We start from the raw sequence: 24,911 nt of genomic DNA, 5'->3' as shown, positions 1-24,911 counted from the left end.
ATTGCCACATTACAAAGCCATGAGGTATTGTTGAAACAATTAGATAGTCAAGCAACAATCAAAAGAATTGATTGGCAATTTAATATCAATGAATAGTTTCAGTCATTAAGTACAGAGGCTTTATAGTTCCCTGCTCCACACTTGGGAGTATTTGCTGCTTTTCTCTTTTTGGTGTTTGCTGGAAAAACACTTTTACACTGAATATTTTTATTATTTTTTGGCAATTAATACATGTTAATTAATCAGCGAGGGGACTAATCATTCATCTATGTTTGAATGTATGTACATTTTAAACCGTTTCTAGGAGCTGTAAGGATTTGTAATGTGAGATATCAAATATCCAGCTGGAAAGGTAAAAGAAAACTGTGATCTTTCTTCAGAGAATACAATCAAAGCCTTTTATTTAAAATTATCACAGTTCTTTCAAGACATCAAATGTAGCGTATTTGCAAGCATCCTTTTATGCCACGTGGGCTAGAAAGCACATAAAGAATAGATGTACACATTTTGCTCCAATCCAAAGCCTTCTATCCCGAATGACGTGCTCTCTTTCTGAAAATAGGTGGCTTACTGGGAAGATGACACTAAACCAGAGACCATGGGGAAAGTTAGAGTGCCTTGGAACCAAACCTCAGCCACAGTGAGTGGCTTGGCAGGAAATACACAGTATTTCCTAACAGTCAGCGCCTTCAATACAGCAGGCACTAGCCCATTCCTCCCTGCAATCAATGTCACCACAAAAAAGCCACGTAAGTTGCGGCACACAATACTGCTGCTCAAGGGTTTGATTTTTGTGACTACACTGCTTAGAATTCAGAGGTGGAAACGTTTAGTGGTTTAATTGAAGTCTATTCTTAGCTTTTCCAGTAATGCTGCGGAAATCTAGCATGTGTTGAAACGTGTCTGCATCCAAGTCCAGTAACGCAGTGCAGCGTTACAAAAACAGAATGCATGTAAAGGATAACTATGCAAATATAAAAGGCTAAATCTGAGAGATTGTATTGTTGTGAAAAAATATGGTGTTTTTCACAGGAACACGTGCCAAAAAAGTTAGATCAAAAAAATATAAAAGGAAAGTCCCAGAGAGGATGTAAAGATAGGGAGGGTTTTATCACTCTGTGTAAAATTGTAAAGCCTTTGGGGATTTTATCATCGACGGGACAAAATATTAAAAGATTAAGAGAACCCAGAGAAATCTTTGTGTGCAGGGGAAGAGGGCTGAAAACCAGTTTGGATAGCACCATGCTCTGCAGGCCCTCGGGTATCACTGCATTCAAAATAGACATGGTTCTTCAGTGCATGCAAAAAATGCATGTCCACGTACATAGCGTGAGTAGCTTGTACTTCTCTATGAGCACTTAAATTCATCATGTAAATATTCCAGGTTTAGCCACATAGACTCATTTTAATATGTGGTCCCTCCCAGGTTGATGGCATATTTTATCACATAGCAAATAATCGAGGCGCAGAGCTGTCGAGCAGTTGATTTCTATTTAATGCAAAAAATATAAAAAACATATCTTTCTTAGGACTGCCGCCTCCCTTTATTCCCAAATGCTTGCAAAGTGTTGTTAAAAGGAGATGTAGTGGCAAACGTTGCCCTGTTGCGAATCTTTAAAAACACATTAAGTTCATAATGATCGCATATTATTCAAAAACATTAAGTCATCTCATTTACCACATTTGACATAGTAGTTTCAATTTAAAGCGGAGTATGAAGATTTGTTGAGCAGTGGTTAGAGACGTGCTGGAACACAGACTAGCAACAGTTCATGTAACAAACACAGTCTTCATCTCAATGCCGACAATTTCAAGTCAGCAGCAGGAGGCAGATTAGCGTGCTTAACCCGAATAAAGCTGTTTTATACACCATTAGTTTGCTTTGTACAAGAGCTGAAGCAGGTCTGATTTAATGCCCTGTGAGCAAAAGTTGCCTCCAAAAACCCCCCGAAGGAATAGCCAACATGGTTTTGTTAGCGTTTAGCTTAGTCATCAGCCTGACCCGCTTATATCTTTTCTGCTTCCAAGCACACTGCTTCCACTTGACTCTGTGCAACCGGACCTTGATCTGTCAGTCCCCTGACGAGGGCCTTGTGTCCTCAGTAGTCACAATCTGCAGGGCTTTGCCTTTACTATCCTTGGCAACTTGCATTTCCCAGGAGGTGTTACCCTCTCACTGAATTTACTAACTGCGAAAATGGGCAATGTAGTCAGGGGAGTGGGGATTAAACAGATGCCACCTGCCATTTAACAGATCAGTGTAGCATCAAAATGATTTTGAAGCTGCAAAGCAAATCACCTTAAAGTGAACTGGTTCCATTCTGCTTTTATCCACACTTTATTTGTACTTCCAAACTGGGCAAAGATTAGTGTCATATAATAATAGTATTTAATTCAATCTTTTTAAAGTTGTGTTATCCTTTAAGTGAAATAAAATCTTGTTCAATCTCACCGAGTTGGGGTGCTGTGTAAAATGCAAATAAAAGCAGAATGCAATGGTTAGCTAATTCCAATAAACTCATATTTAGTACACAGCAGAACATAGAAGTCATTTCAAAAGTTTAAACTGAAAAAATATTAGCTCATTTTGAATTTGACAGCAGAAATAAGTCTCAAAAAAGTTGTAACAGGGCCATGTTTACTACTGTGTAGCATCCAGTCTTCTTTTAACAGCAGTCCATAAATGTCTGGGAGCTGAGGAGAGAAGCTGCTGGACTGATTTTGTCCTATTCTTGTCTGATATAAGATTCGTGGTGCTCAACACTTCTGGGTTTTGTTTGTCGCATATTTCATTTCCGGTTGTACTAGATGGGCACTAAACGCAGCCCCATACCATCACTGATCATCCCTCTCCTTTTTAATCTGGGGACGTAGTGTCCATGTTTTGCAGAAAGATTTTCGGGTTTCAATTTGTCTCACCACAGAACAGTTAACCAGGGAAGATGCTTCTGGATCGTGTTCACATACAGCTTCTTTGCACGATAAAGCTTTAACCTGCACAGCAAACTGTGCTCACAGACAATTTCTGGAAGTGTTCCTGAGCCCTTGCTGTGATTTCCATGACTAAATCATGCCTGATTTTAGTGCAGCGTTGCCTGAGGGCACGAAGATCACGTGCATGCAGTGTTGATTTTTGTCCTTATCCTTTGCGCACAGAGATTTCTTCAGATTCCCCGAATCTTTCATGACATCATGTACTGCAGATGATGAGATTTTCAAAGTCCTAACAATTTGACAAACATCATTCTGAAATTGTTCCACAATTTGCAGACACACTTTTTTCCCAGATCAATGAACCTCTGTCTATCTTTACTTTAGAGGAGCTCTGCCTCTTTAAGATGCTCCTTTTATACCCAGTCATGTCACTGACCTGTTGCTCATAAACCTGTTTAGTAGTTTCTTTTTAATATCACTTACTTTCCCAACTTTGATGTGATGTGTTGTTGCCATCAAATTCAAAATGAGCTATTATATTTTATGAAATATTAAAATGTCTCAGTTTAATTATCTGTTATGTTTGCCTTGTTTTATTGTGAATACACTATTGGTTTTTATTTATATTTTACACAGTGTCACAAATTTTTGAAATTGGGATTATACACCAATGTGACACTAATGTTTCTGCACTGATATAAAATTGTTAATAATTTTTATATCACGCAGCACCTTCCCAGCCGCCAATGAATGTGGGATGGAACCTAATGGGCTCTCAGCTGTCTGTTTACTGGGAACCTGTGGTGGCAATGGAATCAGAATCGGAAGTTTTGGGCTATCAAGTGAGTTTTACTTTCTCAGTTGCTTTCACGGGAACTTGGTACACTGGGTAACCACGAAGCGTATGCGTTTGAAGTTGTCATGGTGTTAAAAAAAAATTTTTACAACTTTGTTTGTGTTCCCCTTTCAGCTGTCATACCACAGGCAGCGACACAAAGAGGTAATCACACTCACAACGGTCAATGCAACAGCAGAGCTGACCCTCCCTGAGGACGATGAGGAGTACATCATCTTTGTGCAGACACTGAGTGAAGGAGGACTAGGGCCGGCATCAGATCCCATACGAATCCACCAGCTAAGTAAGCTCGGTGTTCATGTTTTGTGAAGTTGCAGTGGTTAAATGGTCAAAAACAGAAGGCTGAAAGAATAATTTGAGTTTTCCTCGTGCCCTTCCCTTTAAAATATGCTGCTCTCATACTCCAGAGGAACATAGACAAATGCCAAAATTTGACATATGAATTCACTGGGACCTTTTTCTTTCTTTTTTGCCCATTTTTGTAAATAAAGTCACTTAACACTGTAAATCTGACAGGGACATTTTGTCCTCCCCTGACCCACCCTTACTCAAGGCCCCATCCCACCTCCCCTGCGCTCTTCTGCGCTTATAGTTTGCTGAAATATGCAACACAATCCATCTCTGTCACAGACTCGCTTTGGCTAGATGCTATTGGTGTCCTGTGGGACTCCAGCGGGGGCTGTTCCCCTGCCCTAAATGCTACTTTGCATTGTTGAACTTTTGTGTCGTATCCCTGAAAACAGAAAGAGGTAGAATTCAACATGGGTTTTTTTTGTTAAATGGGCTCATCATTCCCGGAGGAGCAGGAAACGCGCTGTCTGGCAGAGTCATTTTTATCAAGTATATTATGTAGTGAGAAAGCAGCGATTGAAGCAAACTGTTTCAGTGTTCTGGGTCCTTTACACTCACTTCCTCTAATACATTTTTTACCCATGCACTTAAAAGCCAGCACACAAATGAGTTTGCACCACATTTTAAGTAACCCCATGAAATGTCAGCATGCATATTTTATGTTTTGACAACCTAAGCGTGTTATTCTCAGCAGCTGACAGAGCAGAGAATTGAAACTTTGGGTTAGAAATGTGTGTTTCAGACGGATGTCAGCCACGATGCTTTTAACTTGTTTTTCTTGCATCCCAGGTATGAGCGCCCGTGGCTCCAGAGCCTGGAGTGTGGAGATCTCCCCCCTCTCCCTGTTCCTCACCATCGCAATATCCTCATTCAGGTCATCGTTGTGACACAAACAGACTCTGCTCTGTTTTTCAGCATTCACTATTGGCTCTTGTTTTGTTTTGTTTTCTTTAATTTGTGAAAGTGGTCAAGGTTTTTTCTTTTCTTGCATTTTTTTAAGGTACCGCATATTTTTCTCCCAGTGTTATTTTGCAAATATGCAGCAGCACAAGAGAAGAGTGTGCTGTCAGACACTTAATTAACAGTAAACGCTTGCTTTTTTTTCTTACATAAGTCTGTTTTGACACTTTTGCTGGTTGGGAACGATGCTCCATTTCAACTCTTTTTTGACTCTAGAATGATACAGATGCCTTACTTCCATTCATGTGCCAAAGTAGTTTCAGCCTTCTCGTTGTTATTGCTAAGATAGCTACATGCTTTCCTCAACATTTTATTCCTCACTTTTCTTATCACGAAGGTCTCAGTGAACCTTGCAGAAAGCCCTGCAGAGAAGTTTATGATTGTTTGTTTGTTTCCTTGTATTTCTGAGTTTTCAGTTCTCCTCTCCAAAATCAGAAAGTAGGGACATGTTCATTCACCTGCGCCCGTGCCTTGGAGATTCTTGTATCGGCGTCACTTATAGACACTGGTTAGTGGTACTTAGCGTTTCAGAACATACTGCAGCCATCTCCATCTTTACGTGATCCTTTAAAAGTCGGTTGTGTCCCAGATGAAACTCATAAAACACCTCATAGTGCCGTTGTCCTCCATTTACCTTTTATCTTTTGATTGTGCGGAGCTGAATGTACCATGAAAGCTCCTAAAAATTTTAATGCCTCACGCTAGTTATAGTTATAGCCTGCCGAATGATGGATTTGACTTTGCTCTGCGTTCACAAATTTTACATTTGCTTGTATACAGTAGTACCGGCAGAGGTGTGTAACTGCCAATGTAATTCCTTTTTTTCCAGCACCAGTGCTTCAGCGAACTTAAACAGCAGTCATTGAAGTCATTTATCAAAGAAAAATGACAAATGTTCACCGGCTTCAGCTTCTCAGATGTGAGACTTTGTTGTTTAAGATGTAAAACACAGCAAGGTGTACCTTTTATTATATTTCTCTCCACAGTATTCAACTTTGAATGGTATGGCAATGATCTGCCAACAAACCACTATATGAAATCAAAATTAGAGGGTGATCTAGTTACTTTTGTATCGATTTTCTAATCTCACTTTCCTGTTTTCACATTAATTTTTGAAATATGCAGTATTTCCTTTATCTCGCTAGGCTAAAGGTTTTGCCTGGACCCTGTACTACAAAGTGAGTTCAGCATACTCCGGGTATTTCTCCAGTATCAGAATTCAGTTACCCTTACGCTTGGTAAGCTGGTTATCAACTTGATAAGTCAACCCAGGGTTTGACCAGCACGTTCTCGCAAAATGATCTGCACGTTTGACCAATCACAGAGAAAAGAAGATAAAACTATGCAACGGGAAAAAAATGAAGAGGTTAAAAATGAAACAGTCTGAAACCAACACAGCTGCTGTAGCGTGAGGGAAAGCGCTGTACAGTAGTTTAGTATTAAACGCGCTGTATGAAAGCGTGAGCGTTTAGCCTGTTTGAAGCCACGACTGAAAAAATGCCCACTGTGTAACTTTACTGAATTATCGATATCACAGCTCTATCATTAAAACACAGGAGAATCTGATGGATTATAATCGAATATTCCCTTTAATTAATGTTTAAAAGACAGTTTTAGGTTTTATTCTTTCTGCTGCAGCGCTGGTGGTGTTTAACGGTCTGAGAGTTAAGAATAAATATAAAAAATAGTCAAGTAGCTCCTCTGGTTTAGGATTTTAGGATCACATATTAACGCTTTCAGAACAATAAAATTGTTGTTAAATTTATTCCTGATGCTGATCAGGGAAATTCAAAGATTTCCCTTTAGACCCTCCTGCTATCCACAGATGTGAGGGATGTTTCAGGAATCATGATGCTGTTTTTGGAGAATTGATCAATCAGTAGGAGGTGACTTCATACCTGTTGGTTGCTAAAATGGAACAAAAACTTCTTTAGCTTCACAGCATGAGTTACTATGGCAATAAAAAGTGATCCTCCTTCATAGTAAAGAAAACTCAGGGTTAACCTGAAGTTACCTGGATAGAAATCCTCTGCTTTGTAGTACAGGCCGCTGGTTACTGACCTTTGATAGCACGGAGCAAAGCTAAATGTCATTGAGTCTTAATGTCACATTCAAATGGATATTTCCACGGTTGGTTAAAAGAGAAGACTGATACCACTCTCATGTTAGCACATTGACAATGGGACCAGTGCGTAAGCATAGCTTAGCAAACCGTCAGCTTGACTTTGTCCGGTATTCACAGCCAGCACCTCTGAAGCTTACTTATTTGTTTACTTCATCAGATGGGGCACGTCAGGTAGTCGAAACAAACAAATTTCTCTATCTGACTAAACTGACAATATCAACAATCACTTCACACCCACTTCACACTGTGATTTGCCAGCCGTGTGGAGGTGAGAAAGTAAGCTGGGTTTGAACTTCTCTGTCGCGTTTTTTATTTGTTAAACACCTGGTTTTTACACTGAAACATTACCAGTACTTTCAGTTAAAGAGTCAAAGTCTCTCGTGGACAATTATTGCATTTTACACCTCACTGCGGTGTCAAAGACAAATTCTTATGCTTCCGACATGGTGGAATTTGCTCTTTCCTAACAGAGCCTGGCACTGGTTCTGTTGTTAATGCACGCACAAGGGTGGTATAGCATCTCTATGATAGAGTTATATAGGTAAGGTAATACAGTTTAAAGAAATGACACAAATAATCTGAACTAAGGAGTCTCTTTGCTTGTTTGGAAGATTTCAGCTGTATTTCTCTCCTCATGTCGACTGAAAGCTCCATGAGTGAAGCTTATTTTGTCAAACCAGTTTGATGCTGATGAGCTAATTTAAAATAAAGCAGCTGCCTGGTTACCAGACACGAAGACACACCTAGTGGCCAATCACAATCCAGAACTCCCATGTCTTTAATGTATGGCATGAAAAAGAAAATCCAATATGTTTGAGCTTTGAAACAAACAAAATGAGCAATCTTTGGATGTTGCCTCGAGCTCTGAGTAAGAGGGATATACATTGTTCACAGTTTTCTGAGTGATTAATGGGAAATACAACTGACTGATTAATCAATAGCGAAAATAATCATCAGTTGCAGCCCCAGTCTACATCCATCTGGGACCACACAGCCAGTGCCAGTCAGCGTATATTCACAGCCATTGCAGTCGGGACGAGAGGTTTAAAGCGCTGCCAATTGTGCCAGTCTGATAATTGAAATCTAGCCACCAGCTTAGACATTATTTGGCTAAATGTGTGGTCAGCTGTGTTTTTAATACTCTGTGAATTTGTCCTTTGTTGTCAGTCGTATTGGTTGTTTTTTTTTTTTTATGTGGTCCGTGTTGTCATTGTTTATTTATGTATTTCAGCGAAACCCCGCAGCTCAGGTATTCAGACCTGCTTCACTTCATCTTTCAATAGCTCTGAGATGGCAGAAGCGGATAGATCTGAAATGTGTCAGCGCAGGACACAGGGGTCTATTTAACAGTCTGACTTGATGAACGGAAAGCCTGATGTGTGCCAAGATTTAGCAGACATTAAAACATCTTAATAAATTAGAGCAGCCCTGCGGGGTTTCTGTGGGGAAAGGGCATAGGAGTAATGGTACTAATGACACTCACAGAAGGCAAATATATCAGGATTTAGGGAAGACTAAATCAGGACAATCTCATCAAGACGACACGATGAAAGGTGCGTGCGTAAATGTGTATGAGCATGATTGTGCACGGTTATTACCTTAGTCTGCCACATCATGGACAAGTGCTTTCAGACAACCATTTATCTATTTGGAGGGAGGAGGGGGGTTAAACTCATTTCTTGTGCTATGGTTCAAAGCTTTGTGCGACTGAAGCATTGCGGACATTGAACGAGAGCAAAACAAGGTCAATGTGGGAGGTAGAGATTTTTAAAAAATGAGTTTGACTCAGGGAGGAGTTGAAATGTCTGTCCAATTAACGCAGATTCCCGGAGCGAAGGACTAAGTAAGATTTAAAAAACAGAAAGGGACCCAAATCCAAGGGCACATCAGGTGCATGTTGCAGGTAAAGCTCACATTAAATGTAAAGGTTTACTTCCCCGATGAGTGTTGAAGCTGTCTTTGAATCGTGTTTCGTTGTTTTCGTGGCTCTACGTGTGGTTAATCTGTATACATTCTTTCATCGCAGAATGACATTGTTAGACTAACAGATGTTTTCACAGGAAATGCATTATTCTGGCTAATTTATTGATTATATGAACTGAAAAAAAGAACTTGTGTCTTTGGGTACATAGAAGCATTGCCAACCTCTGTTTTGTAACGTATCAGTACTGTGGAGATGTTTTGAGTTTGACTTTGATCTTCTTCTTTTTTTTAATGTTTGATATGGTTACTGATTGGGTTTTTTTCCCCTAAAGATTCTGCACAAAGGTCAAGTGTTGTTTTTAACAGAACAATTAAGAGCCAGAGATTTCTAAATCAAAAGTTGGTTCGCTGAGATCTCCCTTGCCTTCATAAATGATGCTGTACATAGTGTATGTATTTCGTTTGGCTTTTTTAGCAACGTCCCCGCCCTCCCCCAACCGGGAAACCAAACAGTGCTGCTTCCAATTGTAATTCTCAGTCAAACCCTGAATCTGAAAAATACATGAGCAGAGAGTAACATTTCCTAGCAGCTGCTATCACACACAGCCTTTTGGTGCAGTGACACAAACACCTACCTGTTACAAGGTAGCCGGCCAGTGCACAGTGGATAATACGAGTGGTATTATTTCCGAGTACTTTTTGTCTTTTTATACCAATACAGCTTTACGATTTTCAGAAAAGGCTAATTTGATCCTAAAACAAGTGCGAGTAGTTTCATTGGATTTATAAGTGCGGACAGACTTTACGATTACAGCTCTGGGTTACAACGCTTGGCCTTTCTGTCGTGACTCCTCAATATGTTCATGTCGAGGTGATCTCCGTGAGATCGTGGCAGCAGCGTTTTCACATTGAAAAGTCATCAGCTGATCTTGATATGCTGAAGCTGTGCATGTATGATATCGTTTGGTGCATTTGTGTTTTCTAAATGAGGGAGTTAATAAAAACAATTCATTGAGGGTTCCTGTCTTGGATTTTTTTTTTCTGAGTTATATGTGTGCTGCTGTCATTTACAGCATCAGCAGTTTTAGTGTGTTTTACTGCAGGAAGACTTTGAGTGGTGCCTTGGGGCACCGTCAAAGCTATAAAATGCATAATATTATGAAAAAGCGTATAAATGGAAGTAAATGTCAGCGGTAATGTCCTTTTCGGTGGCTAAAGAACACATCTAAAGGGTTTTTTGTTGGTTTTTTGCTGCATATACTAATTGTATTCTTACACTGTGTAATAACGACTGCCCTCACAGATATGAAATGCTTTGAATACTAACGTCACGCCGTATCAAAAAAATACACAGTCTACAGCACACATCAAGCAGATGGCTTTTTTACTGTAGCCTTCACAAAGAGTACTGCCGAATTTCTTCTGGATTAATAGAGCATGTATTTGCTGAACTTCAGATACCTTCCACTAAAACAACAGAATGACAGGGAAAGCTGCTGTGAAATATTGATTGAGCCCAGTGTTGCAGAGATGCTTTTAAGATAATAAGAGGGAGAGGACCCTGTGAAGAGATCAATATGAAGGGGAAGTGAAGAAAAGATAGGTTTCTCCCTACATACCACAGATCATCCGTAATGAGCTAGTGTGTCAATACTTTGGCCGGGGCTCCTCGCATACCACTGGCCACTAAAGAGCATCAGGCCACTGTAACTTGTCTGCAATTAGTGGAATTTTACACCAGACCAAGGGGAATGTATTTATGTCCGATTAGTATACTCATGGTGGTCACCTTAGCTCGAAAACTGCAAAGTGCTTCGCATTCAAATATCCCTTAGAGAGATATTGGCTGAGACATGATTGGTGTATATTGCCTCCCAATGCAGCAGATGCTGTGGCACGGTTGCTACGGATTGCAAGTGTCAATACTGCCCCCTAATGGTCCCATCGTCCCAGTGCATCTCTCCAGGGTGAGGCAGTAAACTGGACATGAGGCAGTGCCTGCAGTATGACTGCACCGAACAGGTACACTGAGAACCAGAGACGGAACAGGCAGTCATATTCTGATTCATACCCAATGTTGAGTCGGTTCACAGTTTTAGAGGTAGAGGTTAACCTAGAAAATCAGTAGAATAATCCTTTAATTGTCCCACAAGGGGAAATTTGGGTGTAACAGCACCAAGAAAGACACAAACAAACAGTACACAAGACACAGAACAGAAACATACACAATTTTTACATATTTTACATATATGTACATAATTTTTACATATTTAAAGTATTATTGAAATAGAATTGAAGAATTTAAGTGAAGGTTATATCACAACACCAGTGTCTTCAAGGGGCTTCATATTGTAAGGTAAAGAGTCTACAATAACAGACGACCCCCTATGTTAAAGCACTTGGTGACAGTGGGAAGGAAAAACTCGCTTTCAACAGAAAGAAACCAGCAGCAAAACCAGGCTCAGGGAGAGGCAAGTGATGGGGGTGATGGGAGGAAGACCATTCAGTTTAATTTAATTCATACAGTGCCAAATCACAATAACAGTTTCATTAAGGCTCCTTATATTGTAAGATGATGACCCTACAATAATAGAGTGAAAATCCCCAAAACAAACAATCCTTTGTGAGCAAGCACTTGGCAACAGTGGGGAGGAAAACCCACCTTTTAACAAGACGAAACCTCTGGCAGAATCAGGCTCGGGTAGGGGCAGGCATCTGCCACGATTTGTTTGGGGTGATGGGAGGAAGTCAGGAGAAAAGACACACTGTGGAGGAGAGCCAGACATTATTAATAGCTGTGGTGTGGTGTATAAACACAGAGTGTGAAAATAGATGAATGAAAAAGAAACGCTTCCCAGTGCATCATGGGAAGCCCCCAGCAGCCTAAGCCTAGTGCAGCATAATTAAAGTAAAAATATGTGTGATCGTTTGCTTCGGTTGATGGTCTGTGATACGATCCGCCTGGTAGTGGCCCTTCCACCCCACACCGTTAGGTGGTGCTGTCTGTCCCTCGGCATTCCCAGTGGCCCAGAAGAATCATCGAAGAAGCGAGTTGTTTCCTGCGTTACACATGTACATAGCACCAAATTAAATGATGGCTTCTTCAAAGAAGAAAGATTTAAAGAGCAGTGGCCCTAAGGACAGTAATTTAGACACCAACGACGAGGACAAAACCGAATTGTGCCCCGGTTTCAGAGACGTGGACGCTTTTGTCAAAGTAAGTAAACAAATCCGGAGTTCATGCTAGCAGGCAAGAAAGCAACGTGGATAGCTGGTTGAAAACATCCACAGCAAGCTGTGGAGACAAGATGACTTTTATACAGGTGATTGTAAAGGTAAAGGTCGACGTTACGAGTCTGGAGTGTCTTTGCTAAATCGTTAGAAATGTGGAAGTCTGTAGTTAACAGTTATTATCATGCAGTGTTATATAGTAACGGACGAAAAGTGATAGAAATCCAGTCCTAAAGTATCTCCTGGGACCAACCACATACTCTATTAAAGTCTTTGGTTAAATAGCCTCTGTTTATATAAAGTCAGCAGAGCCAGCAATGACAAAGTAAGAGAATTAAATTATTAAATTATGCAATAAGCACTATATCCATGCTGCTTTTCCCTGTGGATAAACCTTATTGTTCCCTCAATATGATGTAATAACAGGAACAGCAGTGTTTCCGTGCCCTTTATTTTTAATTATAATCAATTTCAATATATTGAAAATGGCTTTAAACAGTAACTAACAGCTTAATCTTTTTCTCTACAGAATGGGTTTGGTGCTGTATTATCAGCCACCAAAGCATCTGCCGGCCTACCTCAAGCTGGGGATGAATATGATTTCTATCGGAGCTTCCCAGGATTCCAGGAGTTCTGTGAAAGTCAAGGAGATAAGCTCCTGCACTGGTGAGAATATAGTGTGTTGTTGCATTATTTTATTTTTTTAAATTCACAGATTCAACAATGCATTCAGTGAGTTGATCAGAATCAGAATACTTTATTGATCCCTGGGGGAAATTATGTTGATTACAGTGCTCCAGTACAAACAGTAACAAAAACAGACAATACAAGAAGTAAGACATAGCACAATATATGCATATGTATATGTATATATTGTGTAGTCCTGACAAACTATGTTGTTGAAGTTTGAGGCAAATTCGGTCCAAGAAGTGTGGGAACACTACAGGTTTGCACCAGCAGTAATGAAAACTGAGCTTAATGATAATCAGACCACATGAATCTCTTAAACCATATCTGTATACCAAGCATATATTAACTCATTTTAAAAAGTAATTTCCAACTTGCCTGTAAATGTATATTACATTTACATCATTATTTTTAAAGTGTATTTTGCAAAAGTCTCAAGCCACCCGTCATTTCATGTCGGTGCAGAAATTTACTGAAATATGCAAATGTAGATACAAATACAGTATAGAAGACAGAGACAGTTGGTACATTTCTAATGAGTTTGAAAGTCAACATTTTATCCTTCAACACAGCCTGAAATCTGTTAGGTAAGCTCTGTTATCATTTCTTTAAGTAGTCTTTGGAAATGGTTCTCCAGGCTTCTTGGAAAACATTCAGGGCTCATCTTTGGCTGCCCTCTGTTTCATGACAGAGGATCCACCATGTTTTTCAGGTGGCTGTAGACACTCAAGGTGTAAGACCTGTTGCCACTGATTTTCAATCCAGTTCTTGTGTAATTTGTCATATCTCACCCTTCCCTCCCTGTTTTCCTTAACAATGGCTTCCTGACAACCACCCTTCCACTGACACAGTTTCTGATTACTTTAATACTCTTTACCTGTTGTACATAGTTTTTAATGCCTACCACTATTTCCTTGGGCCTCCATTTTTCCAGTTTCATTATTTTTTTAAACAACATACTCCACACCATGCCAGGGTATGCCAAATTTTCAGCTAATAGCTCAGTGGGAATCACATTGTTGGCGCAAAAATGCTATTTTTATGTCAGACATTTCGTTTCACGGGCATAAACTAGCGTTTTTCATAGATTCATCTAAAGAAATGAGACCAAAAGGATGTTTTTTAAGCAGGCTTCTAGTAGCAAAATGCCTAAAGATACAGTTGGCTGTTTGCCAAGCTATGTGTAGGCACAGCACTGGTTCATCGGTTCAGTTGGGTTTCAGCTTGCATGATTCATAGGTCAGTGTTAAGTGGCTTAAAAATATTTCTCTGAACATGATCAGATACAAGTACCGGATTAAAAATCAGTAAAAAAGCAACCAGTGTCCAAAAGCCTTTGAAATACTTCGAGAAAGCCTGGAGAGCTGTTGCTCAAGAGAAAAGCACTTTAAAAAATTAGCAAGAGGGTCTGGCTTCTTGGAAACGAAATACAAAGAAATGAACTCAAGACTTTTGCTCATACTCTACATGTACGTGTGATGCTTCTAGCAAACAAGATCGGTGATCGTTTGCTTCGGCTGATGGTGGGTTATAAACGTAACTGAAAGTAACACACCAGTATTAAGTTGTTATGTGTTGGGTTTGATATGTGTTTGGGATTAGTAGGATCTATAGTATTTTACTGACTGATAGTTATTGCTTAGTCGCTCGCACTAATCAGAAATCTGCTGACATCTCAGTGTAAAAGAATGCACGAGGGCATCTGTAGACACGATAACTGGCGCCTGATATCGGTCACGGCCACCTCAGTTCCTGCAAAACAAGCAACTCTCCCCACCTGTTTTAACCAATCAGATAGATGCACATTCTCAGATAAGACTTTGTGTAATGCCTAGATAGCTCCTCTTTTTTGGGAAATTGGCTGCCGCTAACTGCTTGCAGACGGTTTTCTGAACAGAACAGATCCATAATCATCCAGTGCTTTAATAAATACACCAAAAGATGAAGTGTATCGACTGGTGATTCCTAAAGGTGGATAAACAATTGTGCGACATATGGCACTGGGACTTCTTACACAAGTAGAGCGAAAACACAGTGATAATTATAAATAATGCAGCATAACAAAAGATCTATCAGCCTTAGTAAGCGATCAGACCCATCCGGGATGCAGACGTGGCTGGCTGCCTTGTTATTAGAAACTTGTAATTGCTGGACCCTCTAGATTAAAACACAAGGTAGCAGTTTTCAAACTAAACAGGGGTCAGCAAAGGTTTCCAGACGTCTCCCACGAGGCTTTAGTGCAGACGTGCCCTTTGACACGCATGCAGATGAGTTGTTTTATTGAATAACTAACCTGTCACTAGCTGTGCATCAATAATCAAAATGTAATCTTTTCACTGTGCCTCTGTGTTAGTATGAGTCAGATAATGCAGCACCATGGATGCAGATCTCACATGAGAGACCGGAACAAGCTGACAGGGCTGGAGGAGAGGTTCGACTTGGTCGTGGACTCAAATGACGTTATCCTCGAAAGAGTGGTATGACCCGCAGCTTTGGTGTCGAATGAGTTTCTACACGAAAAAGTCTTTGCAAAGTAACTCTGAGTACTCATGTCTGATTTCCAGGGGATTCTTCTTGATGAAGCTGATGGGGTGAACAGGAGCCAGCAGCCTGTCATGCCTGCAGGGTTCCAGCCTCCAAAAATTGTCGTTTCCAGCTGGAATCGCAAGGTTGGCTAATTAACCTCTCCGCTATTACACTACAGATGCCAGTGTCTGCTCTGGGCCGAATTCAAGAAGAAACAATATGTGCCAGACCTGGCAGCTGTTTCTTAAATCTCACGCACACACAAAAAAAAGTTTTTTGAAAGTAGTATGTTTGTTCTACACTTTTTCTAAACAATGCTTTTATTGATCAGGGTTCCAGTCCTAGCAGTCGTTCCGAGACATTTCGACTGCTCCATGCCAAGAACATCACACGACCTCAGCTGAAATTCAAGGAAAAAGTGGACAACAGCAACACGCCTTTTATACCCAAGATCTTCATCAAGCCAAATGCAGTAAAGCCACTTCCATCTTGTAAGACATGCTTTTCACTCTCATATTCTTCCTCATCCTATTGTTTTCGCGTGTTAGCTTTTGATTACAATATAAACGCTTTAACGCAGGGATGTCAAACTCATTTTATACCAGTGAAACTCTCATTTCTGTCAGTGGAAAGAAGTCTAACTATAAATGTAATGTCTTGATGCATGCTCCTAAAGTAAAAAAAAGTCTAATTTTCCAAAGCCATCCATTGGGTGAGCTGATTCTCACCCCCAGGCCTTATGTTTGACACTCCTGCTTTAGCGTGTCAAACTTATTACCTTTCCTGTTCTCCATCCATAGATTTTACCAACAAACAAATGCGTAAAGAGAGGCCTGAGGACCTTGATGTCCCAGCTGCCCTGGCTGACTTCATCCACCAGCAAAGAACTCAGGAACATGTTGATGACATGTAAGCATTCTACCTTCTTTAATATACACATCATATCTTGTTCCATTTTTTATTTTTATTGTGCAACTATACTTGGGATTTTGATCCATGCAGGTTTGCACACCCATACCAATATGAACTGGACCATCTTACAATACCAGAAAATCTTCTGTCTAAGCCAGAACCTCAGGTAATACACTCGTGTGTAATGTGTGATTCCTGTAATATGATGCTGTCACTGTTGGTTAGGCCTCTGTCTAATCTGTGGGTTTTTTTCAGATGCACAAACCAATAGCTGAGACAAAGTTGTCATTTGTTGATACACTGGAGGATTTGGTAGCTCTAAATGAAAAGCTGTGCAAATTGTCTGAATTTGCAGTGGACCTGGAGGTACAGAGCTCATATTCATAGTGTTGGGGTCCCTGTAATGTAAAAAATTTGCATCACAAATTTATTTATTTGGACATTTTCAGACAAATTTCACTGCTCACTTTCTTCTTTGTTCTTCATCGCAGCATCATTCCTACAGAAGTTTCCTCGGCCTCACCTGTCTGATGCAGATCTCCACCAGAGAGGAGGACTTCATCATCGACACTTTGGAGCTCCGCAGCGAGATGTACATCCTGAATGAGGCATTCACTGACCCCTCCATTGTCAAGGTAATGGAGACACTCCCCGATCATTTTCCCTCTGTATCCTGCTCTGTTCTATCAACAGCAGATGAGATTACATGTCTGGTTTGATTTGGTTTGAGGTGGGCAGCTGCACAGTCGGCGGCTGTTTTTAAAATTTTAATCTCAGTTCTGAATTCGTTACAGTGCAGTGGACAGGCATGACCTGTTGTTCTGGTACATGATCAGTGCAGCAGATAACTGGAAAAAAAATCTGTCTAAAGTGTGAAAATGTACTTTTTTTTGTGCTGCATACTCTATGTTATGTTGTTCCAGCGGTCCAATGACAATTGCAGCACCAGCGTGTCATGCAGGTCAAGGATTGCCTTTTACAGCTTTGGTAGCACTATGATGCATACAGTTAGGTTCAGCCAGTTAACATCCTTCTGGTGCCAATTTATTCCTGTGCAACTCAGTGAATTTCATGCATTCTGTTCACGAAGACTCTCTTATCCTTTGCTCAGCTCTTGTTATTAGTTTCTTTTTCTTTAAGTGTTTTTTCTTTTTAAACAGGCCAACACAAAGAGGCAGAAAAATAATTTACTGTCACACCAATAGGCACCTTATGATCACCAGTTTGTTTGTAAAGCACCTTGAGGTGCCTGTGTAGGGATTCGGTGCTATATAAATACAATTGAATTGACCTGATATGACTTTTGATTGGTTAAAAGTACATGATTTGACACTAAGGTCATTCAAAAAGCCAAGTCCAGTTTACTGTATCTTGGGAAGAAATCATATACCCTGTTGGGATTTATAAATAGCTTATGAGCTCTATCAATAAAGTAATCATAAATGGGTTTACATACCAGTTTTTGGTGTTTGTACCTACATGTGAATGATTTTCTGTAATGTAAAATAGATATTTAAAGAGAAGCAGTCTGGTGGTCTAACTACTTGTCTTTCTGTTTTTTAAAGCCATTACTTTCCCACATCTCAGAACTGAAAATGCACTTAAAATAGCCCCAAGGGAGTATATCTTCCTTGGGGCTATATCTCATCATCTCCTTTTTGATATTACATGGAGGCCTTTTGAAAAAAAAGACTCTTCACCAGTGTAATGATTATAAGTTTGTAAAGTTAAAACCCCCCTGAGCCGGAATTTGTTTGAGGTGTCCTTATTATTTTCAAACACATCCGATAAAGTTGGCAGGCGTCCCGCGGTGTGTGTGGGAGCAGACATGACTCACTCACTGTAGGACACCTGTGAAAAAAGTGTGGTGCGTAGGCTTTAAACCACTGAAAGATTTGCGAAAATGATCCAAATGTTACATAGCATGTCTCCACTTTTTTCAAAATAAAATATATAGATATGAAATGAGTCTTAATTGTTTTTCTTTATTAAATAAGCTGGTTCTGCACCGGTGAGGTTTCAACACTTTATGTTTTTTGTTCGTAGGTTTTTCACGGTGCAGATTCTGACATTGAATGGCTCCAGAGGGACTTTGGCTTGTATGTTGTCAACCTTTTTGACACACATCAGGCAAGCCGGGCTCTCAACCTGGCCAGGCATTCCCTCGACCACTTGCTAAAACACTTCTGCAACGTGGACTCTGACAAACGTTACCAGCTGGCTGACTGGAGGGTTCGGTATGGTGACTCCTGGTTATCGAATGCATAGTTTTATACTTTTCACTTAGCTTCAAGCGTTGTACGGTTGTTTTGGGGGAATTAAATATAGTCCACATTTGTCCACATAGCCCCTTGCCAGATGAGATGGTGCAGTATGCCCGGACAGACACCCACTACCTTCTTTATATCTACGACTGCGTGAGGGTACAGCTTCTCGACTTCAACCACGGACAGCCTGGTTTGCTGCAGAGTGTCTGGAACAAGAGCAGCAGCATTTCCCTCAAGGTGTGCACTTCATACACCATGAAGATTAAAGTGACACTTCCTTAATAGTTTTGTTCAATTCTAATAGTTCCATTGGAGTCTTTAATGCTTCCGTAATTTTTACATTTCCACACTATGACCTCCCAAGATTTTCTGACATTTGTCACGATTCGCCATGTGCCCCCCCCTCTCTTCCCAAACAGAAATATGTGAAGCCTATCTACACAGAAGAGTCATATTTGGAGCTGCAGAGGAAGCAGAAAAAGTCTTTTAACACCCAGCAGCTCACTGCCTTCAGACTGCTGTTTGCCTGGAGGGACAAACTGGCCAGGCAGGAAGATGAAAGCACCGGGTAGGCTGCCTGGAAATGGATGGACTTCTTGTTCTGGAAATTTGCTGTAGCTTTTTTTCCCCTCTCTCTAGCTTATCCTTCCTGTCCAGCTACATATTACAGTCCAAATGATTTAGGGTTTGGAAGTCGTAACACGTTTTAATCCAGTGTTACCTGTGTGTTTAGATACGTCCTGCCCACTCACATGATGATCAAAATATCTGAGGAGTTGCCAAGGTAAGTTGACTATATTTCTCTTCTCTTTTCTCTTTTTTTTTTCTCCTTTTTCTTTTTTCCGGTTCTTGTTGTTTTCACTGTGGAGCAGATGAATTTAATGTTTTTATTCATAACCTCCAGCTCAGTATTTTGTCTTTACCTACTCAGGGAGCCTCAGGGCATCATTGCCTGCTGTAACCCCGTGCCCCCACTGGTGAGGCAGTACATCAATGAGCTCCATTTGTTAGTGCAGCAGGCCAGGGAAATGCCCCTCCTTAAGGTGAGGAAAGATGAGTGGCAGCAGGGGGGATGTTTTGGGGGGTTTTTCTCCCCTCTTGGTATTATAACTTCAATGTTTGAGATGTCACTGATGATTTGAGGGACCAGGATCAGTCAAATATTGCAATATCTTTTGCATTTCACACAGGCTGAGATTGCTGCGCAGAAGAAGAAAGGACTCACGCCCATTAAAAAGGTTTGCTTAAATTCCAATTGATTTTGGAGGTTGAATGACTGCAGGGGAAATGAATGTGGTTTTATATCATTTTCCAGCCTGAGGTCCCGTTGTTTGGTCCCCATGATACATCCAGGGTTTCCGAGAGCGACCCCCCTCAAATTTCTGCTGATGGTAAGCTTCATGCTCGTGTGTGCTTTGCATCGCTCAAACGATAGCAGATTTCAGCCCATTACGCTTTGTATTGATGCATCCATTAATTTATTTTTTCAGAACTGCCAGTTAAGCAGGGGATGCTGTTCTCAGAGGATGAGGACGTAGATGTACAGAAAGAAAGCGGTCTCGTGGCATCAGCTAAAATCACACTGTTTGAGGTGGAGATTAACATTTAGTTTATTCAGAGTGAGATGATTTGTGTGTAACTGTGGTGCGAAATGTGAGATCTCTGCTTTTTGTTAAAGGAGGTGGAAATAAAGGATGACCAGGAGTCGAGCTCAGCGGCTCAGATGAAAGCCAGACGTATTATTGAGTCCTTTGAAAACCCCTTTAGAATGGTAAGAGGCAGGCAGTGATTTACCCTCGGTGCTGGTTGTGTGCCACCGAACTTGAGGTTCAGTATTCATTTGTCTTCCTTTTGGGATTTCAGTATTTACCCTCCACTGATGTGCACGTCAACAAAAATGCCAAGTTTGACCCGTCTTCAAAAATATTCGAGGTAATCAAAGAGCTCCATTCACCGATCCATATCCTGTTTTTTCTTTCTTTTTAGTTTCTTTTTTTTCTTCTTCGTCTTTTTTTTTTTTTTTACCTCGTCCCTGTTTGAACATTCACAACTACAAACTTCTCACCTTGACAGATCAGTAAAAGGTGGAAACTACAGAGTGTTGAACAGCAACAGACTGAATTAGAGGCCAAGAAGAAAGCCAAGCAGGAAGCCAAGGAAATGGCGAAAAAGCAGACAGGTAACAGGGTTAATTTACTCTAAATTGATCATTTTCTGTCACCCATAATTCATGTTCCTCATTGTTTTTAATGTTGACTTCCATAGAGGAAAGGACAAAGACTAAACAGAGTTATCAGGAGTCTCTCAAGAACGTCGCCACAGTTCGCCAGCAAGTAGCAGTGAGTCACTCACTTTCTGTTCCTGCCATTTTCTCTTTTCAACTTTAGATGGGCTTCGGTGTCCCTGTGGCGTGAGAGTTATACTCGCTCAAGAACATGTTAAAGCCTCTACATTAATGGCCAGTTTAACCCTCTGCATTGCCCCCCATTTTCTGATGATGCCTTTGGTTTTTCTGCACATAAATACAGTGACTCATAAGCGAGTAAAGCACTTTTACCAGTCTGCAGCACTGGCATTGAAGTGGCCTTTTAATATTTATGTCTGTCACATGATGTGTCTGGGGAAACAGAATCCGCAGGGGGGGGACTAGAGCATTAAGAGACTCATCCTTTACTTATCACATGATTTTTTTTTTTCTCCCCTGGAGAGCGACAATAGCTCCTTTCTGCCCAAAAGCCCATCTACTGGGATTACTGCTTTACACCCACCTGGTTACTCATGCACAGTCTTTCCACCATAGTGCTTCCTTCTTCCTAAATACTCTGTCCCCTCTACCTTTCACCATCTGAGGCTTTGCCATCATTTGTTTGAGTGAACACTAATGGCGTGCACCAGACTAATCCTCTGTGTGATGACTGTTTCAGTGAAAACTTGGTTTTAAGGCACTCCCTGCTGAATTGGCACCCTCATATAAGCACGTTGGCACCATCTGGTGGCGTGCATCGTAGTCGGAGATGTTGGCAGCAACGCTTGAAAGTAACAGTCGTCAACTTGCCAACTTCAGCAGAACATTGGCCGTTTCGGCTAACTGTCAGTTTCAGCTGGCACTTGGGCAATGAAGTTTTCTTGTCTAATTACTAATTATTTGAAAGAAAGCTCCTGCTGCTCTGATATAAATAATATTACAAAAGGGTTGTGCAGTGATTTGGTTGTTCACCAACAGTGGCATGAGAAAAATACAACTTGCTAGTGAGCAAAATGAAATGAGCTGAATAGACTAATTTGCTTGGGAAATAAAATATGCAAATTAACAGTTTAGCTTAAGGAAGCACTGCTGTAGCATTTTAAATGTAAACAGAAATGTGTGTTTTAGGTTATAAGGTAATTATTCACAATAATCTTTTCATTTTGTAAGCTTTAAATCCAAGTGTCCTGCTTCTTTGGAGTAAAAACAATGTATAATTTTCATTGTAACATTATGTAATTCTCCAATCTTGATACAGCTGACTCGTAACAAGCAAACTGTCAGAAGACAGATTCTATGTAGGCTTGTATACACCATAAATATATACATTCACCAGGTACTACATTATGTACACCTTCCTAGCCCCCTTTTGCCTTCAGAACTGCCTCAATTCTTTTGTTATCCAGCACCTTTTGTGCTGGAAATATTCCTCTTAGATTTTGGTGGCACAGCATAGATACAGCTCAGCAGAGCGTTTAGAGCATGTTGCACTGTGAAGCTCGTGTTCCACCACATCCCAAAAGGATGTCATGTTGAACATCTGAGCTTTGTGACGTGCTGAGTTGTCCTGCTGGAAGCAGAAGAGAGTACACTACGGTGATAAAGAGGTGGAGATAGTCAGCAGCAGTACTCAGGCTGTGGCATTTCAACCATGCTCAGCTGGTACTCCTCGTTTTCTTTCAGCTCCTCCCTTTAGTGGTTGTCACAGAGGATCTTCTGCCGCAGCCTTATCCCTAGCACCTTATCACCTTATCCTTAGCATCTTCCTCTTTCACACAAAGAAGTGTACTCCATAGTGCCAATCCATGGTGGCAAATGGGGAGGGTTGTGTCAGGAAGCATCCAGAATAAAATCTTGGCCAAATTAAATATGCGGATCATCAACACAAGTGTGCCAAGGAAAAGTTCCTCACACCGTTCCTCCATCAGAAGCCTGAAATGTTCATACAAAGCAGGATGGATGTGTGCTTTCATGTTGCTTACACCAAATTCTGACCCTAAGATCTTAATGTCGAGGCAGAAATGAAGACCAGGCAGTCTTATTCTAATCTCCTGTTGTCCAGTTTTGGTGAGCCTCAGTGAATTGTAGCCAGTTTGCTGGTCTTCTGCTACTGAAGACCATCTGCCTAAAGATTCAACATACTGTGCTTTCAGAGATGCTCTTCTTTTGGTTGTAGCAAGTGTTTGTTTTTTTTTAGTTTCTTTGGACTTTCTGTCAGCTCAAAGCAGTCTGGTCATTGGATATTTTTGCATAATTTGACCGTTCTCTGTGAAATGTTTAAACAGCAAAACATTGAACTAAAAATCATCAGATATAGAATAAGGGGTCACATGCATTCAAGTCTGGGGATAAACTCTAACTAGTTTGACAGTGTCTACATTTACAGAGGTGTTCATTAAAGTGATAATTCTTTGTATTTTACTGAATGCAGTGTTACTGACCTATTTAATTAGGAATCATCAAACGCCAGCGGAAAGAAAAGAGAGCGAGTCGACAGTGAGGTTGGAGACTTGACTCCCAAACCAAGCAAGAAGTTAATGAAATCTGCAGAGAAACCCCAGAAGAAAGAAGTAACTCCTCAAGACAGCTTCAAGCCCTTTGACTACAGTCAGTCAGACCTCAAAGTCTTTGCTGGTACGCATATCATTTTTTTATTACACTGGGTGAAACCACGGCTTATTTTTCATTCATTTGCAGTTGTTTTAAAATCTAAAAAAAAAAAAATTTAAATTCTGTGCACTCTTTTCTTCTACAGGTAACACATCAAAGGATAACACACAGTTTGATCCAAACCGGCAAGCCCACGATTTTAAGAGAAAAGTATGGCTCTGTTAAAATAATTTATTAACCGAACCACATGTAAATATATTCATGTTTAATAATGCATTGCTACATTTTGTGTAACAGAAAACTCCTAAGGGACAGAAAAACAACACTGGTGCTGGCAACCGAAGTATGTCGTACCTGCCTGGAAAATCGGATCGGTAAATATATTCAGTGTACAGAGGTTTTTCTGGCCTTGCTAATTCAAACTCACAGAATATTAACCACTCTGTCCTTTTCTTCCCCCTTACAGAGGATTCCGACATAACTGGCCCAAAAGATAGGCCGTCTTTGATGCTATTTTCTGTCTCCATTTTAAAACCTTTTCACCCTGCAGAAACAGTGTTTGTCTTTTTTTTGTCCTTGTTGTGCAGCCAAGTAAAATCCAGGATTTCAGAATTTAATGAATTTTGAGTGTCTTTTTCTATCTGCGCACACTTCCTAATTAAAGATTGTTTTAGAAGTAAACCCTGCCTCATGTTTTTTTATTTGTGCAACAGTATTATGTAGAATTATCACTACCAACTCAGATATTAAAATAATAGTTAATAAATAATTAATTGGTCATTATCCTTCTTAGCTTGTGTGACTATGCTGCATGTGTTCTTTGAAGCACTAGTGTCAGCATCAATCTAGAGCTTTACTTCAAAAGTTCCCGAGCTTAGCTTCTTTATTAGATTTGATTTTACAAGTGTACAGTCATTTGTTAAGAATGCGGGGTGACCTCTCGTTTGGGGCTCTACTCAGCTCTTCCCAGGAGGGTGGCACGGTTCCCCCCCTTTGGTGGTCCTCCTCGGGTCCTTGTACTCTGGGGCCTCTGGATATCTGGGGCCTGGATCTCCTCCATACCTGCTTCATACCCTGGTGGACGGGGCTATGGCTCCCCACACTCCCTAGCAGATCGTTACATGGAGAAACCTTTGGAATACAAGCATGCTGATCCACACAGGTATGCACACAGGTGTACACAGACGCGGACTACACCTTTCTTGGCTGCTGCCTCAAAGCACATTGTGCGCTGTCTATCTTGCGTGCTGCACAATATCGTTTATTATTTAGTATCTACTGTTA

The 24,911-nt window shown here is 40.6% G+C and overlaps 2 protein-coding genes across 2 annotated transcripts in view; both read left to right on the top strand.

Moving 5' to 3' along the window:
• Positions 1-10,165, top strand: part of cntn3a.2 (contactin 3a, tandem duplicate 2) — a 45,432-nt gene extending 35,267 nt beyond the window's left edge. The window contains exons 20-23 of the mRNA XM_084916073.1: positions 563-749; positions 3,664-3,776; positions 3,905-4,073; positions 4,931-10,165. Coding sequence (XP_084772199.1) covers positions 563-749; positions 3,664-3,776; positions 3,905-4,073; positions 4,931-5,028 — 567 coding nt within the window. The 3' untranslated portion in view covers positions 5,029-10,165. The remainder of the gene's footprint in view (positions 1-562; positions 750-3,663; positions 3,777-3,904; positions 4,074-4,930) is intronic.
• A 1,927-nt stretch (positions 10,166-12,092) lies between these two features.
• exosc10 (exosome component 10) lies at positions 12,093-24,308 on the top strand. The gene is made up of 25 exons (XM_084916074.1): positions 12,093-12,366; positions 12,910-13,046; positions 15,421-15,544; positions 15,632-15,736; positions 15,925-16,084; positions 16,394-16,502; positions 16,596-16,671; positions 16,761-16,871; positions 16,997-17,140; positions 18,552-18,742; positions 18,853-19,009; positions 19,192-19,340; positions 19,506-19,556; positions 19,704-19,815; positions 19,963-20,010; positions 20,088-20,163; positions 20,263-20,363; positions 20,451-20,543; positions 20,636-20,704; positions 20,846-20,951; positions 21,038-21,111; positions 23,471-23,651; positions 23,773-23,837; positions 23,925-24,001; positions 24,094-24,308. Exons 1-25 carry the CDS (start codon positions 12,241-12,243, stop codon positions 24,122-24,124), a joined length of 2,673 nt encoding a protein of 890 aa, XP_084772200.1. The 5' UTR covers positions 12,093-12,240; the 3' UTR covers positions 24,125-24,308.
• The last annotated feature ends 603 nt before the right edge of the window (positions 24,309-24,911 follow it).

This window comes from Perissodus microlepis, chromosome 20 (assembly GCF_051167445.1).
Source record: "Perissodus microlepis isolate ML-2025 ecotype Zambia chromosome 20, ASM5116744v1, whole genome shotgun sequence".
NCBI lineage: Eukaryota > Metazoa > Chordata > Actinopteri > Cichliformes > Cichlidae > Perissodus > Perissodus microlepis.
The sequence above is the reverse complement of the archived record's forward strand: the minus strand, read 5'-3'. Positions and strand labels throughout refer to the sequence as shown.

Coding starts and splice junctions, on each gene's coding strand:
- exosc10 (XM_084916074.1), top strand. CDS start 12,241: ATGATGGCTTCTTCAAAGAAGAAAGATTTAAAGAGCAGTGGCCCTAAG. Junction 15,737..15,924: donor TTTCCAGCTGGAATCGCAAG/GTTGGCTAATTA, acceptor TTTATTGATCAG/GGTTCCAGTCCTAGCAGTCG. Junction 20,705..20,845: donor CGTCTTCAAAAATATTCGAG/GTAATCAAAGAG, acceptor TCACCTTGACAG/ATCAGTAAAAGGTGGAAACT.